The sequence below is a fragment of the Coenobita brevimanus genome, chromosome 29 (genome assembly GCF_032717465.1).
Source record: "Coenobita brevimanus isolate Jiangsu-jjx chromosome 29, ASM3271746v2, whole genome shotgun sequence".
NCBI lineage: Eukaryota > Metazoa > Arthropoda > Malacostraca > Decapoda > Coenobitidae > Coenobita > Coenobita brevimanus.
The window spans coordinates 2253544-2271053 of record NC_136982.1 but is presented as its reverse complement, the minus strand read 5'-3'; the positions used below and the strand labels follow the sequence as shown (position 1 = coordinate 2271053).

General features: G+C 39.9%; 1 protein-coding gene and 1 pseudogene across 3 annotated transcripts in view; one reads left to right on the top strand and one right to left on the bottom strand.

The window, feature by feature from the left end:
• The window catches only part of BBS4 (Bardet-Biedl syndrome 4), a 54196-nt gene that overhangs the window by 24769 nt on the left and 11917 nt on the right, over nt 1–17510 (top strand). For all 3 annotated transcript variants that reach the window (XM_080268677.1, XM_080268676.1, XM_080268675.1), the window contains exons 8-11: nt 4986–5108; nt 7747–7918; nt 10224–10351; nt 15635–15718. In XM_080268677.1, coding sequence (XP_080124803.1) covers nt 4986–5108; nt 7747–7918; nt 10224–10351; nt 15635–15718 — 507 coding nt within the window. The remainder of the gene's footprint in view (nt 1–4985; nt 5109–7746; nt 7919–10223; nt 10352–15634; nt 15719–17510) is intronic.
• Nucleotides 2198–2317, bottom strand: LOC145395075 (5S ribosomal RNA; annotated as a pseudogene).

Below are 17510 nucleotides of genomic sequence, written 5' to 3'. Positions count from 1 at the left end.
TTGTGATAAATAAATTTCAAAAGCACCATTGGGTAAGTACAGTAGTGTGTATGGTGGTTTTATTACCTTTGTGGTTAGTGCATCACGTATAAATCTTCAGCTTTCATGCTTTTCTCTTCCTGTTTCTGGAACTCTCCTACTCTAATTATTCGTGGGAAAGAGATTTAATCTATCTATCTATCTATAACCCGATGCCCTAATCCCGCAAAGGGTGGCCGCAGACAAAACGCCTCCAAGTCGCTTTGTCACCCACCATTTGACTACCCTCCCCCCAACTCACCCCCCCCTCCCTCATATACCTCTCAACTCCATCCCTCCACCTCATCCTCGGTTTACCCCTCCCTCTCCCTCCCTCCACCTCACCTACATACACCCTCTTAGTCAGTCTTTCATTCTCCATTCTCTCCACATGTCCAAACCACCTCAGTGTATTTCTAATCTTCTCAACCACATCCACATCCACCCCACAACGTTCCTTCACTTCTTCATTCGTCAACCTGTCCTTCCATGCCACTCCACATGCTCCTCTCAAGTAACTCATTTCCACTGCTCTCACTCTTGACTTGCTTCCATACGTCAGGGTAGGGATCACAATACTATCATGCAGTGACTTCTTAACTTCCATACTCACCTCCCTATTTCACATCACTACTTTCAGTGAACCAACAACCTTCCTTCTCTGCTGTACCCTTTCACGCACTTCATCCCCCAAAGTTTAATATGGTGGATAATTAGATGGCAGTGAGAAGATACTACAATTCCCAGGCTGTATGTCAGTCATCATATTTCCGTGGTGTTTTATTGCATATTATATTATGGAATAAATTGAAGTTGCGTAACATACCGGGCATGTCTGTAAAAGTACAGTGCTGCTAGTATTGTGTAACTATCACAAGTATTGTGTGGGTTTGTTTATTTAAGTGTTAGATCCCCTCATTTTGTTGAGATGGCAACACAGTTGTCACAGTGTGCGGGGATTATTGGAAATTTTGATGCTACCTTGTTTTGGCATCTTGTCAAGCTCATAGTGAAGAATAAAAATTTAAATTGTTTACATCATCATTAATTCACAGTAGTTATAGTGTACATTTCATACTTTAATTTTCTGTATTTTAGACCAGGGGTTCCTAAAGTGGGGCTTGTGAAGGAATTTTCAGAGGATGCAAGTGAGTCAGTAAAATGGGTTGGGTCATTTTTTACATTGCTGTCGTCTTTCAGTTCGCATATTCCCTGAGCAGAGAAATTAGGTGTAGCTCCCAGACTTAAAAAGGAGTGATGTAAAGGTTATGTGCGAGCTGTTCCGAGATGCAAAATTCACATGTAAGCCATACATTTTGGAAGTGCACTCCCATCCTATCAGTATGCAAAGGATATGTGCAGATTTTGTAAAAGGGATCTTTCCTGGAAGTTTCACAAAATGGACTATTCTGGTCATAGATATGCCAGTCATGCTATATAATATGACCCATACAACACTTTGAAATCAGGATTATGTGATTCTTTCTGCAGAATATGATAATCTGGCATAGACTGGATAGAAGTTGACCTTACCAGAGAAAGTTAGTGGTTGCATTGTTAACCCTTTCAAGCTCCTATAACTTAGTCAGCTGGTAAATAAAATCATCTGACATTAGGTAGAATATCATATTAAAGTTGTCTCAGCCATAAAAAGGTTAACATTTATCACAGCATATCTGTGTGATCACGAATTCTTTGTTCTGTGCATCAGTAAGATCATCTTGTATGGCATTTTGTGAAGCATGACCTCAGGGTGGCTTTGTCAAAAACAGTGCGCAGAACTGAAGCCCCAGTTTGAAGACAAGTACATCCTTCACAGTGAGCTTCTTAGAAGCCATTTGTTTAAAAAGGTGATAATGCCAATTTCAGACCAAATAATTTAATTTTTTTTTTTTTTTTTTTTTTTTTTTTTTTTTTATAATAAGTATGGTGCTCACTACTGTATTGTATGAACATATTTTTCCCAGTATCCCTATGTATCATTTTGAATGTTCACTTTGTACTGTTGTTACATTCTTATAAATTTAGGAGGATACTGTTCTTGCTTTTATCTTAGATTTTTTCATTTCATTCATTACCAGACGCCATGTATCCCAAACGGGGTGGTCAAGGGCTCAGAGTTAATTGTTTTACAGGGAGGGGCACTAATCCTCCACCAACCCCACTTGACACGTAGGGATGCCAACAGCATCTGGTGTTCCCAGGCGGTCACCCATCCAAGTACTAACCAGACCCAACGTTGCTTAACTTCGCTGATCGGACGGGAAGCGGTGTACTCAACGTGGTATTGAACATTATTTGTCACAGCTGGAAAGGGGTGCACGGTTTACAATGCATAACCTGAAGGGTACATGATCAACCAGAGTTTGGGAATCCCTGTTGTATATCAACTTTTCTGAATGTTTACACTAACGCCTTCAATACAGTGGCATTTCATTTTGTTATAAAGGCTTCAACATGCTTGCAAACGTCAGCCTTGGCCACCTGATGGCGGCTGTCCATGCTGCTCAATCTCTGGCAGCCTCCCTATTCAGTCTCTATGGGTTAATTTATTCTTGGTCTCTCTATATTTTATTCAGAATAAGGATCAGTAATATTGAAGCATTATTTATGGCTATAACTATCCCTTCAGCTCAATAATCTCGTTTCGTTTAGTTTTGTTTTTGAAGGCTCCAACGTGCTTACATGTGTTGGCCTTGGTCACCTAATGGCGGCTCTCGATGCTGCTCAATCTTTCAGCTTCCCTATTTAGTCCCTTATCCCTGAGGTCACACATTCGTCCCAAATCATTTTTTGGCCTACCTCTCACTACCCTACCCCCAGCATTAACACTTCTCACTTTCTGCACCCAGTTATCATCCCCCATCCTCTTCACTTGCCCAAACCATCTCAGTCTTCCTCTCCTCATCACACACCAATACACTCCAGTCCTATCCTACCTTTCAACTCTTCCATCGTAAAACCCCCCCCCCCCCCCCCCCCCCGGCTCACACTCAGGGATGCACTGCACATCCACCTGATCATTGTCATTTCCGTACATTTAAGCCTGTGAATATCCTCTTCCTTTACTGCCCAGGTCTCTCTACCATACAACATTACACTCCTGACATGTGCTGCATACAAAGATCCCTTAGCACGGAGAGAGAACCCTCTCAGTGTCAGGAGAGGCAACAGTTCCTACTTCTTCCAAAAACTCCTCACTCTAGCCACAGAGCTAGCTCCAGCCCCACTTCCAGCACATAACATGTCTCCCAAATAACAAAACTCTTCCACACACTCGAGAGACTCACCAGCAAGTTCAGTCCTTTAACACCTGGCAATCTCCACATGCTCTCCCCGACATACCGTACACGTGAAATCAGCGTTATCTCGCAGTCTACCTCTAATACCATTACATCTCCTATGCAGCCACTTGTGACAGAGGCTGCACAAGATGGAATTGCTTCTCACACCCTTGTGGCGAATTGCACATGCCCACTCCCCCTCTTCTTTGACAATACTGCCCCCTGCCCTGGATACCATAGCCCTTGTGCTCCATACCATCTCTCCATTTCCTAAATCTTTCCTCTTCCTCCCTTTCATTCTCTACAATCAACACCAAATCATATGGGAGTTCATTTCTCATGTCATGTGAGAGGGCTTCAAGTACCATGATAACACGTGGCTTAAGACTGACCCCAGATGCACACCAACATTCACAGAAATCTCCTCACTCAAATCTCCATTCACCTGTACCTGGATGCTCATAACCATAACGACCCTAACCGGCCATTCATCATTCCCAAGCTTTCTCATTGCGCACTGCACCACCTCTCTAGGAACTCTGTCAAATGCCTTCTCCATATCAACAAAAACAAAGTACAGTTCCTGTTTCTTTCCTATATAATTTTCCTGAAGCTGTCGCACGAAGAATGTGGCATCAGTGGTCCCCTTGCCTGGCATAAACCCAAACTACATCTTATCAATATTCATTCTTTCTCTAATCATACTTTCTAGAACTCTCCATTACCTTCATTTTCTGGTCCAAAAGCTTTATGCCTCTATAATTTCCTCTTTCCAGGGCATCACCCTTCCCCTTGTATGCATTTACAATTACACTCTTCAGCCAGTCATCTGGGACAATATCATCATCATCATCAACCACTTTTGATTCTGTGTTGCCACATGAGGAGCATAGTAGTCCGGGGCTAGGCATGTTGGTCCTGACAGTTAATATGAAAGTGATCAGTCTCACTCATCCCTGAGTGGCATTATGTGAGCAATAAACCCCAACCAGCCCTTGGATATAAACCTACACAGGCTCAATCCGACTGGAGCGCCTTAATTACTCACTAAACCACCAGGCGCCATAGTTTGGTTATATGGTTACCTCTCAGCCCAGTAAATGGTTTCATGGTGTATAGGAAACCAATTGGCTTGCCACTCGGTGTTGAGTCACCTGCAGACAGAAGAGGAAAGAAAGAAGGAAAGAAAAACAGAAGAGGAAGGAAGGAGGGAAGAGTGGAGAGGAGAGTCACTGGAGAGCGCACTACATTGAGTGAGTGGATGGTAAGCACCCCCACCTACAACGTACACTCATATATAATCGTATTTATCAGATCAGTGACTGATCCCCACTCCTATATCTCCTGAAACTTTCAGCATTTCAGCAGTTAACCCAGACACACCTGCTGCCTTCCCCATCTGAATCCTGCCTATTGCCCTACTCACAGTAGCAGCGTGAATCAGAGACCAAGGGTCAGACACTGGTTCTGCTGGCTCCAAACCTTCCCTGCCCAAGTCAAGCTCCACATTCAACAACTGGTTGTAGTTCCTTGAAACTAAGTGTAATCACCTGGAGGTGGCATGAATAAATTAAAAGTATAGTAAATCATTGTATTGGAGGGGTTATAGTTACAATGCGATGCTTATTTCACTTTCCTAATGGCATGCTACTTTATTCATAATGTGTGTTCTTTGTCCATCAGAGCCACCAGGACTTCGATGTGGCTCTGGCCAAGTACCGAGTGGCTGCCCAGAGCATCCCAGAGTCTCCGCCACTGTGGAACAATATCGCTATGTGCTTCTTTGGAAAGAAGAAATATGTTGCGGTGAGTTGCTGTTAATGTCATTGACTGTTGTACTTAACCTTCTTATAGTGATGAGCATCCACTCACTTGATGTAGTGCTGCCTCCATCACCTTTATCATTCTTGCACTATGTCTTCAGGCCCCTCTTCCTCTTTCTCCCATCTTTCCTGTCACATTTTATTACTCTTCTTTCCACTTCAGGTGGCTGTATGGTGAGTGACAGACCTGATGGTTTCCTCTAATCCAGGAGACTGTATACAACACTGGGTAGTAACCATATAACCAAAAAATAGGGTGAAGTGGAGCCTGCTATAGTGTCCCTGTTGATTGAATGGAGAGATGCAAATGCAACTTCCACCTGGGAACCAGATCTCCACATTTTCCCCATGCCTCAATTGTGTGAGATGCTGTCTACCACAAGAAATATCTGTGCATTTTACAGGACATCCCTGCAGGGGTAGTTGTTGGTCTGCAGTTGATGGGTCTGCTCATTCATACATGCCAGGGTTATTCAGCAACAACGACTATTTGCTGCCATCTCGAGGTGATTACAGTAGCTAAAGGGGAGACTTTTCATACTGAAGAGGTTTAATGTAACCTCTTCGGTAAAACAAGGCCTTTCTATCTGCTCATCCACCATCCATCCCAGTATAGCTCCATCAGGAACATAGGGGCCCAGGGCTAAACATCTTAGTCCAAACAGAAAAGGCAAGAGACAATACAGTACTTGCATTACTTATCCCTTACCAACATTACATGAGCAGTAAACTCCAACCAGTCTTTGGAAGCAGATCCTTATGGATTGCCCCTAGAGCAGTAAACCCCAACCGCCCACTGGGAGTAGACTCTTAGTGGCTACATCTGGATGGAGTGCGTAATTCACTAGCCCACCATATGTCTCACAGAATTGCATGATGTCACTGGGGGTATATGCTGTATAAGTACAGACCAAGAAGAGCTACTCTTGATCTCCCTGCATACATCAGAGAACTGTTTCATGGAAGGGAAAGTATTCAGGTGCAGCAGGGTCACCTAAGTTGAACATGATGGTATGGATGAAGCAAAAGTAAACTCAAATTGACATCACTGGATTCAAGGGTTACTTTTACCTGGATTATAGTAAAATAAACAGTTGTATGAAAGGGCTGATATCATTATTGTTCCACTGTACCAACAGAACCACAAATGTTTGGTAGCTAAGTTGAGTGGATTCATTGGATAATATTTGTTCCGTTCTTTGTTGTATGTTGAACAGAAAATTTTTTAATTGTGAAAATTTATCATGTAAATTGCACACAGTATCCATCATTATGTCATACTGTATTTCGGGCTATTTTACCAATGTGAATTTAACTCTCTTTCCAAGTTAATTTTATATTTGACTGAGTATCACCTGATTTAACATAGTTGGTAATGTTGCATATGCATTAGACCTCATTTTTAGTTGTTTCATATTGTTACCCATCCCCTCCCCGGAGGGGCCTGGGAATGGGTATTGTTTCATTCGATTTGTTGTCTGTCTGTCTGTTTGTTGTCTATCTGTGTGGTTGTTAACCTGTTAACTGCTGTATACAGCCTGGACTGCTTCGAGTGCGACTGCTCAATACAGCCCTGGCTGCGCAGGTGAATTTCAAATATAGTGCCATGGTGCACAAGGCCGACCCATGCAAGCATGTTTGAGCCTTCAAAACCAAAACCAAAACCAAAAAAGAAAACGAAAACCATACTTTCCAATAGGGAATCATACACTTCGATGTTCATCCATGGCTTTACCAAAGTAAATATTGAGCTAATATTTCGTTACTCTATACTTTGGCATGTGTTCTCTCAATTCCTAAGACAAAATTTGGCCTTTGGGAAATTTCATTTTTACCCCTATGTCTGCACACCATGGACACCTCCAAAAAACTGCCATGAGCAGTTTATGGGTTAACAACTTTACATGAAGACTACTGGTTTGATTTTGACAAAAATTACAGGGATGATGGGCCATGACCTTCTGATCACTTAAATAAATTTTGGGCCAAATCGGGCCAAGGCCCAGGCTGTAGGCCCCCCAAAATGTAAAAACATGGTGACGGTTAAAAATAATTTTTTTCGCTGTAACTCCTTTCAAATTTCAAATTCATCACATGAACATGCAACACCCATAGATGCATTGTTCAAACCTGCATCCTGTAACATGGCTTATTATATCAGAGAGGTCACCCCTTAGTTAGTGGTTGGGGGTCAATGTCAGGTGGGTCAGGCCTGAAATTTCAAATGGACATAAAATTGTCTATTTTCACCCAATTCAATCCAAATTTGATATGTGACATCTTAAACTGGATATCCTGTTGTGTTTATACATCAACACAAAAATTACTGCCGGGGACGGGTTTGCGATGCCATAGCACCGCTTCTTGTTTTATTATTCATGTGCAAATGAAATTATTCCCCCCCCCCCTTCTTTTTTTCCTTCACTTAAAGTTATGTGTGATTCATCATAGAGTTGTTTAGACGTTAGATGTGAATGTTATACATATATGCTTGTAATCCCTGTGTCATGACTCAGAAGCATGTTTCACAATAATTATATTATTTAAAGTAACATTGTGCCTGCACACATCATGGACTTTAAGTGAGGACTGACAATACCATAATTGTGTTGTTATTCCAGGCCATTAGCTGTTTGAAGCGAGCCAACTACCTTGCTCCATTTGACTGGAAGATCCTCTACAACCTTGGTTTGGTTCACCTAACAATGCAGCAGTACACCTCTGCCTTCCACTTCCTTTCTGCTGCTGTTAACCTCAGGCCGACCAAGGGACATATATTCATGCTTCTCGCCAGTATGGTTTTATTTTCTGCCCATATTGCTTGTACATCACCGTATCAAATATGGAAGAAGCAAAGTCTTGTCAGTAGTTTAGTACTGTATGAACAGTTTTTGCAATTTACAGTAATACAGTAATTACATTTGTAGAGTCCTTGAGAAAAAGGTAAAGCCTTTCTGCACTGCATTGACTTCACTGTACTCTACTGGACACCTACTGAACTTACATCAGACTCAGTTAAATATAAATAAAAAACAAGTGCAATCAGTGTTCATCGGTACAGTTAATGGTTTCTTAAGCTTTTTAGTTGCATTGATAAGCATACACACCTTTTTCTGTATGTATCAGTTTAATTATGTGAAGCCTGGCGTTACATTTCCGTGTGTACTCTAGTTGTATTGTCTTGCATTCACATGGTTGCAGTGAAGTATTCCAGATGCATTGACAGTGGACCAGTGTACTTAGAAATATTCTGATATAGCTGAAGGATACCAGAATTTTGCTTTTGTCAGACTGGGTCTTATATAGTTCAGTATGATGAGGTTTTACTGGTATCTTCTTGTAACATATCAGTTGCCCTCATTACAAAAGCATCATGTTATATTCAGTGTGGTAATAGATTCTGATGAGGTAGAAGAAAAGAGATCATGTGAATAATCTGGAAAGCTTTTAAGTGACAAGAGCCTTTTTCAGTGGGAAAAAGAGCAATGGCTAGAATACTTCAAAAGTTCATCCATCCATCAATTGTCCAGTTCTTTTTTGTCCCATCAGCAGCACAGGAGCCTGGGGCTAGGATACCCAGTCCTAACAATTAAGGTGAGGGTGACCAGCCTCAGTTGCCGCATCAAAACGTTATGAAAAAAAATCACTTTTGTTCAATTCAAGACTGATGGTAATGGAAAACTTGTTTTGTAATTTATGTGGTGAGGAAGGTATAGAAAGCATTTTTGGTACATAAAGAAGCTGAAATTGTGGAAAACAGTAGCTGGTTATATAGTAGCAACTAACATGAAGTAGTAAAATGGAGTATACTCTGTTCATGTGAATCTGAAGGCATGAGGAGGCTTGAAAGACCAAGAAATCTGTCTCAGTATTGGAAGTTTTTGTATGAGAATGGTAGTTTTTATAATATAACCTTCATTTGCTTGCCCAGATGCTCCTCTGTACACCATATTTTCCTTGATAGTCCTCTTTACTGTTTACAGTGATGTGTTGCTTTTCCATTCTTGACTCACCTTCACTGTCCCCCCCTTCTTGAATCCTTCCTCCATGAATCACCATACTTTTCCTTAAGTAATATGTCCTTCTTTACCTCTGTTGGCATTCTTTCAGACATTTAATTCCGTTCCCCATTTCAGTAGTCCCGTTTGTAAAGTGATGTAGTGTACTTCTTCCATTAATACATTTTTTTAAACACACCGCATCAGTGTTTGCAGCCTGCCCAGTATACTGTACTCAACTTTAGCTGATGATCTGGCTCTGTGCTGGATTTTGGCACTAGGTTCTTATTGTTCATCATCTTGCTTGCCCAGAGAGTTTAGGGCCTCAGTAGCTACATATTCCAGTCTGGGCTTAATTTTAGCTGTCATGTTACATAATCATTCAAGCAGAAGTGAAGATCACTTAATGTTAAAATATATCATTATGGTGCATAACACTCCTTGCCACTGTCTTTCTTACCATTACCTGTGTCCTCAAACTACTTGCTGTGCTGATGTGCCTGTTTCCACCACCTGCCCAGCCCTTTCCATCAAGTCTTTTCCATCCATTCTGCTTAATTTTGCTGTGATGAAATATCATAAAAATAATTGTCCCAACTACCAGTCAATCAACTACACCTGAATTCACTGGGTATACTCAAATTGTCAGTGCCTGTCACACACCAGCATTTAGGTCCATCCTGTCTGTTTATCTCCATCAACCTCACCCAGTCTTGAAAGACATGAATCAGCGTATCTAAAAAACTGTTGAGTCGGTAGGACTGATTATTGGCATATGCCATCACAGACTTGATCTAAATCAGTTTATATCAGTTTACTGCAGATTGAACCAATGGACCTTAAGTTACCTGGTAGGACCTAATTTGCATGAATTAACCCTTAGATCTACTGTGTCAGAACATGGCTGAAATGAGCTAGAATACCTAGAGTGGGCCTAAGGCTGACTTACATGGATCTTTCTTACTGAAGGGATCAAGGCTGTACCTGACTCCCTGGTGTGTTATTATAGAAAAAAAAAAAAATCCTGAGCTGAATAAGACAAAACATGTCCCAGACAGTGGATTAACATATTTCCCAGCACACATCATTGTCCCTTGCAGTTGCACTGACATATTTGGATGACGAGGAAAATGCACGACAAGCATATGAACAGGCAGTTAATCTGGAGTCGAGGGATCCCAGTGTCTGTCTCAACTATGCAATCTTCCTTCACAACCATAATGATAAAGTAAGTTATTTATACTTTTATTGGCTGATTCATGCACAGAATTTGATCCAAGATTATTGTAAGATCTTGTTATATTGTAAGTTAGGGGTTTGTTCCAAAATATGGCTTTTTCCATTTAACTTGTACTGTTAAGAAAACTACTAGATGAATTTTATAGGTAGCAGTAGAGCCTTGATAGAGAATTTCCTTGAATTTACTGTGAAGTACTTTAAGTAGGACACACACACACACGCACGCACGCACGCACACACACACACACACACACACACACACACACACACACACACACACACACACACACACACACACACACGGCATCGTCGGATGTGAACGTCTGTACCGGCACTCCATACAAGCTCAACACGGCCAGAGGCATTACCTAAATAAGTATCTTTGAATGAGTCAAGCTTTGTACCAGGTTAGACTAAATGATTTTTCATTATTAAAAGGAAAAGAAATAATAAGTTTAAATAAGACTTTCAAACAACAAAGAACCACGATGCGTTGAGTCAGCTGGGTTTGTTTATACTACAGAAAGACCGGGAAAGCGTGCACACTGTAAGTACACACTCTGTTCATTTAGTATTACAAAATGGATACATACCTCAGTAAAACAAATTTGGAAAAGAAAAGGGATAAAAGTAAAAAGCAAAATGATGATTTCTACCAAGAACTAGTTGAAGTGGAGACTCACAATAGACTGGTTGAACGTGTACACAAACTAGAAATGGCTTTCAAAAATGAAATTGATGAAATAAAGAAGCAAATGCACTTGCAAAAGGAAGAGATAGAAAAACTGGGAAAGGAGGCCAATAAGAAAGACACAACCATCAGTGAACTAACAGTGGAATTGAATATCCTTAGGAAGAAAGTGAGTGAAATGGGAAGTACAGTAGTTAATCACGAGAGTGTTATGGAAGAGTTAAAAAATGACACAGAGACAATTAGACAAGCAAGCAGTCTTATGGACCAGAGCAGTGATATTGAGGAGAAGATAACACAGGTGAATGAAGCTGTGCAAAGCTACAAAAATGATGTAGAAACCACGTATGCTGAAATGGTGAAAGTAAAGAAAGACTTAGAAACAAGGGTGGAGGAAAAAAGCATTAAAAAGGAAGTGAAAAGAATAATCCAAAACAATCCAAAGTTAGTCAGAGATTCAGTAGAAATAAATAAATCAATAGTAATCACTGGTATAGAAGAGGAAGAAATTAAAAACAAAATCACTAGAGACAAAAAGGAGATGGCAAATGTAATGAGCTTACTGAAAGAAGTATCAGAGGAAATCTGTAGTAAAGATATAGAGGAACACAAAAGGTTAGGGAAATACGAGAAAAGCAAGACAAGACCTCTAAAGGTGACTTTCCAGAGTGTAAACACTGTGGAAGAGATACTAAAAAATGCAAAAAATCTTATGGAAAAAGAGGAGTTCAAAAATGTATGGATAAAAAGATGTCTAACACAAGAGGAACTGGAATTACTGAAAGAGAAAAGGGAGGAAGCAAAAACAAAAAATGAGGGAAGATCAGAAGAGGACAAGAAGAAATTTTTTTACAAAGTAATAGGATTGCAGGTACGAAAGTGGTACACAAACAGGATGGAAGAAAAAGGAGGAAGTTAGTAGAACCATGTCATGACAAGTATATAAACAAGATGATAAAGTTGATGTACTCAAATGTGGATGGAATGGTATCTAAATTACTAGAGATGAATGATTATGTCAGAGAAAATGAACCACAAATAATATGCCTAACAGAGACAAAATTAACACCAAGGATATCCAATGACATACTAAACTTAGAGGAATACAATATATGGAGAAGAGACAGAAATTTAAAAAAGGAGGAGGAATTATAATATTAACTAAGAAAAATCTAAAAGTCAAGGAAATAAACCTAGATATACCATCACAAGTAGAACTGATTGCAGTAGAGATCGACACATCTGAAGGTAAAGTAATTGTAGCCAATTTGTATATGCCACCCAAATCAAACACATGGGAAAGAGACGAATATGAGGACCTAGCAGAGAGTACAATTCAGAGTATAAGATCCTTGCTACATAAAATGGAAGAGAAATCGGAAAGAATTATACTAACTGGGGATTTCAATACAAATATAAATTGGAATACTCTAGATATAAATAGCCAAGAAAGCTGCTGGGACCAAAAGCTCCTGGATCTCGTACAAGAGTTTTTCTTAACGCAACACGTGAGGGAAACTACTAGAAAAAGAGGACTTGATGTACCTTCAGTGCTAGATCTAATATTTACTAGGCAAGAAAATGACATTGACAGTTTAATATATCACCCTCCACTTGGCAAAAGCGATCATGCAGTACTAAATTATAACTTCAGGATAGCATATGACATAATAAACAGCAATGACAGTTACAAAAAGAGACTAAACTATAAAAAGGGAAATTATCAAGACCTAAAGAAGAATTTCTTAGAAGTTGATTGGGAAAATGAGCTTAGAGGACAAGATTTAAATGCTGTATATAAAAAATTTTGTGAATATTATGAAATAGGAGTCCAGAATTACATCCCACAGCACAAAGAAGCAGATAAGAAAATACAGAAATGGTTCAATACAGAATGTAAAAAATCAAAAGAAAGAAGAGATTTGTTGTGGAACAGATACAGAAGACATAATAGTGAAAGGGCATATAATAATTACAAACAGGCAAGAAATGACTATACAAGAATAAGGAGGGAAGCCCAAAAACAGTTTGAGGAGGATATAATAAATAAAAGTAGTGATCAACCAAAGCTGTTTTACAGCTATATCAGAAGCAAAACCAAAGTAAAAGATATAATACAATCCATCACGGACGAGGGAATCACTTATACACAAGAGAAAGATATTTGTGAAGCACTAAATAAGAATTTTCAATTAGTTTTTACAGAAGAAAAAAATTTTGAGAGGGACTATGTGGAACACGCATGTCCACACATACTACCAGATATACAAATAGCAGAAAAAGTAATACAAGAGGAGTTAAGTAGATTAGACAGAGGAAAAGCAAGTGGTTCTGATGAAATTTCATGTTGGGTGTTACGAGAATGTGCAAAGGAGTTAAGTAAACCACTATTTTTAATTTTCAAGAAATCTTTGAGTCAAGGGAAACTACCTGATATTTGGAAAAAAGCAAATATAGTCCCCTTATTCAAGAAAGGAAATAGACAAAATCCTCTCAACTACCGACCAGTATCACTGACTAGTGTTGTAAGCAAGGTATTAGAAAAACTCATTAGAAAAGCTTGGGTAAATCATCTAGAAAAACACAGTATGATAACAGAAAGACAGTTTGGTTTCAGAAAAGGAAAATCATGTGTTACTAATCTGTTGAGCTACTATGACAGAGTAACAAACACAATACAGGAAAGGGAAGGATGGGTGGACAGTATCTATTTAGATTTCAAGAAAGCTTTTGACACAGTACCACACCAAAGACTTTTATGGAAGCTGTACCATCAAGGAGGAATTCGAGGCAAACTGTTTTGTTGGATGCAAGACTTTCTCATAAAAAGAGAAATGAGGACAGTACTAAGAGGAAACTACTCATCATGGAAAGAAGTGACTAGTGGAGTACCACAGGGTTCGGTGCTGGCACCAATCATGTTTTTAGTGTACATAAATGATATAAACAGTAACACTGGAAATGAGAGCTATCTGAATATGTTTGCAGATGATGCAAAAATACAAAGGAGAATTACTAGCACAGACTCTTGTAGGGAGCTACAAGAAGAATTAAATAAACTTCATGAATGGAGTAGTACATGGCAAATGGAATTCAATGTGGACAAGTGTCATGTAATCAAGTTTGGTAAAAGTGGAAAAAGACCTGATTGGGATTATAAGTTAGGAAATAAAACCCTATACACATCAGAAAGAGAGAAAGACCTAGGTGTGATTATCAATAACAGACTATCTCCGGCTGACCACATCAGCGAGAAGGTACGGAACATGTATACACTGCTTGCAAATATGAGAATAGCATTCACATACATAAATGAAGACATGCTAAAAAGGATAATAACATCATTCATTAGACCAACCCTGGAATATGCATCAGTAGTCTGGAGTCCTCATCTCAAAAAGCATATAGACAAGATTGAAAAAGTTCAAAGGGCCGCTACAAGATGGATACCAAGCTTAAGGGACCTAAGCTATGAAGAAAGACTAAATAAACTGAATCTACCAAAACTACAGGAGAGAAGGAAAAGAGGTGACATGATAATGCTTTATAAGTGCATATCAGGAAAGGAGAAAATAGACATAAATGATTACTTAACATATGGAGAAGCATCAGCAAGAGGACACTGCAAAAAACTGCATAAGAAGAGAGGTGATAAAGACGTAAGGAAATTCAGTTTCCCAAACAGAGCAATTGATCAATGGAATGCACTACCGAATGAAATAGTGTGTGCCAAAACAATTCACAAATTTAAGGATATGTACGATAAATATGGTCTAAGACACGGGACAATACGAGCTTGACTCATTCCTGTAAAGATACAGTTAGGTAAGAACAATTAGGTAAGAACACACACACACACACACGAAAAAGTGACATGTAATGAATCTGTTTCTCAGTTATCCAAATTCATTATTGCTTTTTTAAGAGTGAAGGGAACCAGGGCCAGAGTATTTAATCCAGCCATTCACATTGAGAGTGACTAGTTGTTTACCACCGAATGGCATTATGTGAGCAAAAAACCTTAGTCATCCCTTGATTGTAAGCCCTTATGGTCCATATCAGGTGGGAGTGCCTTAACCCAGTTAATCAGACATCACATATAATGAGGCCTTAGTTTATAAATTCCAAACTTGGGAAAACATGCTGTATCATACGAACATGTCTAGTGTTATTGCCCACTCTTTATCGTTTAGCATCTTTTACTGAATGTGCAAGATTTCATTATTTGTACATACCATCTCAGTGTCATCAGATAATCCTGCATACTATAACAAATAGTGATCATCATTAATCATCATCATCATCTGGATCCTTTCATCTTAAAAGATAGCAAGAGGTAGGATCCAGAAACTAGGAAAGTGAGCCAGTGATTGTGGGAGAGCTGCCATCTTTATATAAGCCCAGTGCAGACCTGTAGGCTGGATAATGGGCACGCCATCTTGCCATGTCATGAATAGCATTTCATCAGAATAATGAAAGGGGGGATATGGAACCCAGGTCAGTGGTGATGCAAGTGAAACCATCTCCAAGTGTGTGTACAAATATTTTGAATAGTTATAAAATTACAGTATATGTTTTCAGGATGGAGCAGTGAAAATGATAAATGAGTTTGAGGTGCGAATGGTCAAGTTCCGACAGTCTACTGGAGCAGACTTGGACACAGAGGTGGGTGGTATTGTGTTTACTAGTCTTCTTTTGAATTCACGACATTTCCTTTTTAGGGGCATTTCGAAGGGAGGAATGGGATAATGTATTCATGACTTAATATTTTTACTAAACCATTCTTTATTTACAGATTCTGAATACAGTAATATGAATCTGAAATTTAGTTGCACTGGTATTTAATACAGTAATTCTAAACAAGTTAGTACAGTGATTTGTACTCTGTGTGGGGAGGAGATACTTATAGCAAGCATTGTTCTTATTCTGTTTCATGTTTTTGCTTTGCATCAGTTAAGACATATGGGTACAGTAAAACCTCATTACATCAGATCAGTTTAGAGATGACTGTCTGTATATATATCTACTGTATTTTTCTATGTATACCCAAACACTATTATCCCAAACGTCACAAACGTATCTCCTCCATGTTACCCTCTGCCATCAGCCTGCTCTCCCTGCAGGTCACATTACTCACATACATATACAGGTCTCCCTCGCTTTACGATTGGTATGCGTTCCTAGAAAGGCAATTGTAAACCAAAATATTGTAAAGCGAAATTAAGGTTTAATGGGAAAAATAGAGATGCGTTCCTGGACTTGTGTATAAGAAAACCAAGACCCATACAAGTGATCTAATATGCAATAATAATGATGATGTTTTATGTATTGTAGAGTCGTGCTTGTCTCCCTAGCTTTCTTAATGTTGACAGCATGCTTTATAACAGTCGATACAGTCAACTGTGCAAGACTCATGGAATGAGCGATGGAGTTTGCCCCCTCACCTGCTTCATGCTGCTTCACAATATTAAGCTTAGACTCCAGGGTTAAGGACGTTCTTGCTTTCTTTGGCTTCAGATCACCAGCACCAGATGTTGCAGGGCTTTTACAAGACATCACGGTGGTGGCACTAGAGGTGCAAAATATGAAGAACAGGAGAAATAGTAATGTCATGGGCACTGATGCACACAGATGCACAGAGGTTGTATGGTGATCAAGCACACGGGTGAGAGTGGCAAAAGCGCAGGAAACTGTGTGGGTGGGGCGGGTATGGCACGCATCTCTCAGCTGATCTGCCTGTGAGTGCAGGATTTCCACATGCCGAATCGTAAATGCGAGGGAGCTCAATCGTAAAATGAACACTTGGTACTAAAGAAGAAGGATCGTAAATGCGAAATATCGTAAAACGATACAGCGTAAAGCAAGGGAGACCTGTACTTTTCCACCCTGTCCCCCCACCTCATCCAAGATCTCTTCCTCCCCCTTTCCCAGTGTGATAAAGCGTAAGTCATTTACAAGCAACGTTGCACTTTGTCAAAAATTTAGTGGTTATGGTATATCAAGCAGGGCCATAACTAGGTCATTCAAAATGTGGTGATCAAGGGGTGGCCAGGCCTAATGATAGTATGGCCCTAGGAGAGCTCTTCAGAGTCTGAGGGTATTCCCCTGGAAATTTAGGGCAGCAGTTGGGGTGGCTAGGCATATATGATGGGCAGCCAGTGCCACCATGGCCACCCGTCTGGCAACGCCAATGTGTTTTAGACTAAAGAACACTGTAAAGGAGGAGGTCTGTAGCAATTGGTCACAGCTCCTCTGAACTGTGTGCGTGCATCCCTCCAGTGCTACAACAGGTGCATAGCACCTGTTGAGTAGCAAACTCTCATCCCTTTTCTGTCCAACTCTCAAATGCAAGAGTTTACCATTACTCCCAGTCCTTCATGTATGCAGTAGGTCAAATCTGGAACTGTCTGCCTCTGTCTGTGTTTTCTAATCCTGATGACTTCCATTCTTAAATGTA